This window comes from Aplysia californica, unplaced genomic scaffold, assembly GCF_000002075.1.
Source record: "Aplysia californica isolate F4 #8 unplaced genomic scaffold, AplCal3.0 scaffold00501, whole genome shotgun sequence".
Taxonomy (NCBI): Eukaryota; Metazoa; Mollusca; class Gastropoda; order Aplysiida; family Aplysiidae; genus Aplysia; species Aplysia californica.
In genome coordinates this window covers 543,181-546,599 of record NW_004797771.1, presented here as the reverse complement: position 1 = coordinate 546,599, position 3,419 = coordinate 543,181, and the positions used below count along the sequence as shown (strand labels likewise).

Below are 3,419 nucleotides of genomic sequence, written 5' to 3'. Positions count from 1 at the left end.
GAATTACTTGATTTTTCAAATTCTTTCAAAATCAAATAAAATTGTCAATTCAAGTTGTTTGCAAACTCTCCTCCCCCCCCACCCCCCCCCCCCCCCCCAAAAAAGAAAAAAAGGGATACATCACTTTCTTTTTAACTGGCCCAGAGATTTTTATAAAAATAATAATAATAATAATAATAATAATAATAATAATAATAATAATAATAATAATAATAATAATAATAATAATAATAATAACAGGTTGCATTTATATAATGCTCTATCCCATACTAGTATAAGCTCTGAGTGCTTTACACCAATCACAAGATCACTGAGCAATTCACACAAGAGATGATATTTCACAGTAACAAGAAAAACCAGTTCAACTATACATTAATTATGTACACACGTAAGGACAGCAGTAAAAACAAAACATATCAGCGCTTACTAACACACTATAACTAAGAATCAAACAAACAAATAGAAGAAGAAAGAGAGGTGCGATGACATTATACAGAGCTCCCACGGACGCGTTGAACACAGACGAACACGAAATAGCGGGTCACAAACATAAAAAAGAAGTAGAGGAAAAATGACGATAGTAAGGATTAGGAAAGAAAAAGCAGCAGTTCCCTGTTGCAGTTCAGGCACAGTTATGAGCATGACATTAATGAATCAGCCCATTTACAATTTACCATTCTACTGTAAATAAGAACATACTAATTTCCCCCTTTGGGAATGGCCTAAAGACACACACTTCAGTCAGTAGCAACGGCCGGGGGGGGGGGGGGTTAATAATATCTAAACTGATCGCAACAGTGCTTACCGTAGCTCTCAAAGCCTTTCCGTATGGACCACTGCGTGACCCGGCCGTCAGCAGAGATAGAAATCAAAACCTCGGCTCTCTCCTCTCCAGAGCCCCTCTCCTTCTCGATCCACTTGAGCTGCCACACCGGGGCCAGATGTTTGCCCGCTGTCGTGCTGAAACAAGAAGTCAACAAATTATCACACTGGGTTTTTTTTATTCATTTCATTTATCTCAGGACAAAAAGATTTATAATTAATATTAACTAACAATTCTTTTCCGACATATTTTCTCCTTATAACCAGTACAAAAGACACAGAAAATAGTAAAAATGAAATATGGAAGAAAAAAAATTTCAGATTACCATCTACCAAACGACACCAAGACACATGACACATACAGAAATGTCTGACACATGACACATACAGAATGTCTGACACATGAGACACATGACACATACAGAAATGTCTGACACATGACACATGACATATACAGAAATGTCTGACACATGACACATACTGAAATGTCTGACAAATGGCACCTAGACACATACAGAATGTCTGACACGTGACACATACAGAAATGTCTGACACATGACACATACAGAAATGTCTGACACAGTCATGACACATGACACATACAGAAATGTCTGACACATGACACATACAGAAATGTCTGACACAGTCATGACACATGACACATACAGAAATGTCTGACACATGACACATACAGAAATGTCTGACACATGACACATACAGAAATGTATGACACATGACACATACAGAAATGACTGACACATGACACATACAGAATGTCTGACACATGAGACACATGACACATACAGAAATGTCTGACACATGACACATACAGAAATGTATGACACATGACACATACAGAAATGACTGACACATGACACATACAGAAATACCTGACACAGACAGAAATATCTGACACATGACACATACAGAAATAACTGACACATGGCACCTAGACACATACAGAATGTCTGACACGTGACACATACAGAAATGTCTGACACATGACACATACAGAAATGTCTGACACATGACACATACGGAAATGTCTGACACATGACATATATAGAATGTATGACACAGTCATGATACATGACACATACAGAAATGTCTGACACGACACATGATACATACAGAAATGTCTGACACATAACACATACAGAAATGTATGACACATGACACATTCAGAAATGTCTAACACATGACACATACAGAAATGTCTGACACATGACACATGACAATTACAGAAATGTGTGACACATACACATGACACATGACTCACAAATTGTCGAGAACGGGTTCATCCACGGACTTCCTCACATTGTAGACAGCGATGCCTCCGTCATAGTATCCGACCTGGGGGAAAGAAACGAATGACAAAGTCATGGCGTGGGTGGCATGTCAAGGGCTTTCTGCGTGTGTGTGTGTGTGTCTCTCCCTTCATCTCTCTCTTTCTCTTTCACTCACTGTCTCTCTCTGTCTGTCTCTCTCTCTGTCTGTCTGTCTGTTTGTCCTGTTTCTCTCTCTCTCTCTCTCTCTCTCTCTCTCTCTCTCTCTCTCTCTCTCTCTCTCTCTCCTGACAACACACAGGAGGTCAACACTCGCTCTGTTGTCCTGGAACCCTTTGGTTAATGTTGTGAAGTTACCTAAAAGACAGAAACTCCTACTACATATTCAAAACATCAGTTTTCTTCCCCCCCCCCCCCCACCCCCACAACGATTTATGCCATTAAAAAAAACACATTTGGGGATTTTAATTCCGATCTTCCACACTGCAGTACAGCATGGTACCAAGTAGTTATCAATATATATTAACTTTTCCCCCCAAATTGTAGCGAAGAGAAGTATACTGACACAGTAAGGACCATTCAGAGCGGGGAAAGAGTTAGAAAAGCAAAAAAGGAAAGAAAAGAAGTAGGACTTACCAGTGGCACCCTCCAGCCACCTGTTGTGTTCAAGTTCGTGTTACTCAAGAGTAAGAGAGGTAACAAGATAGGAAGACAAGGTACCAAGGATGTAGAAAAAGTCAAAGAGTAAAAAGGAAGCTTCCGTCAACATTTTCAATGTATCAGTCAAACTCTTCACCTTGCATGCAAATGATGACTTTGATTCCCAAATGGGAAAGATACAAAATGTCTTTTTAAAAAAGGGACTCATTTTAAGGGCAACATCTCAGTATTTTTATTCCAATTTCAACAAAATTTGAACAAATGAAATTCAACCAATGGGATGTCACACTAGTCAACAAGAAGAAAATCAACTACTTGTTCAAAAAATATTAAATTTTAACTCTTTGAAGATGTAGTGGACAAATACGTCCGATCAGCAGTACGCCAAAGGCAATGTTGTGACACATTTGTAACAATCTTACACAAATTAGAAACTTGAATTACATTTCATTGTGTACCTTTTGTTGCTGGTCAGAATGAAAAAATGTGCTAGAAAAACGAAATTAATGCGGGTTATCAAAGAACTAAAAATTTTAACCAAAATTGAATGCAATGTGAAACTTGCAACTTCTTAAGTATTAACCAATCGTGTATTGGGGCATTGAGAAACACATTTGTATAAAATTGACATTGCCCAATAAAGTCAGGGAA

At 38.3% G+C, this 3,419-nt stretch overlaps 1 protein-coding gene across 4 annotated transcripts in view; it reads right to left on the bottom strand.

Moving 5' to 3' along the window:
* LOC101847756 (WD repeat-containing protein 78) overlaps window positions 1–3,419 on the bottom strand; it is a 48,857-nt gene that overhangs the window by 15,222 nt on the left and 30,216 nt on the right. For all 4 annotated transcript variants that reach the window (XM_005105925.3, XM_005105926.3, XM_005105928.3 and 1 more), the window contains 2 exons: window positions 2,102–2,175; window positions 806–960 (listed from right to left, as the gene is read on the bottom strand). In XM_005105925.3, coding sequence (XP_005105982.1) covers window positions 806–960; window positions 2,102–2,175 — 229 coding nt within the window. The remainder of the gene's footprint in view (window positions 1–805; window positions 961–2,101; window positions 2,176–3,419) is intronic.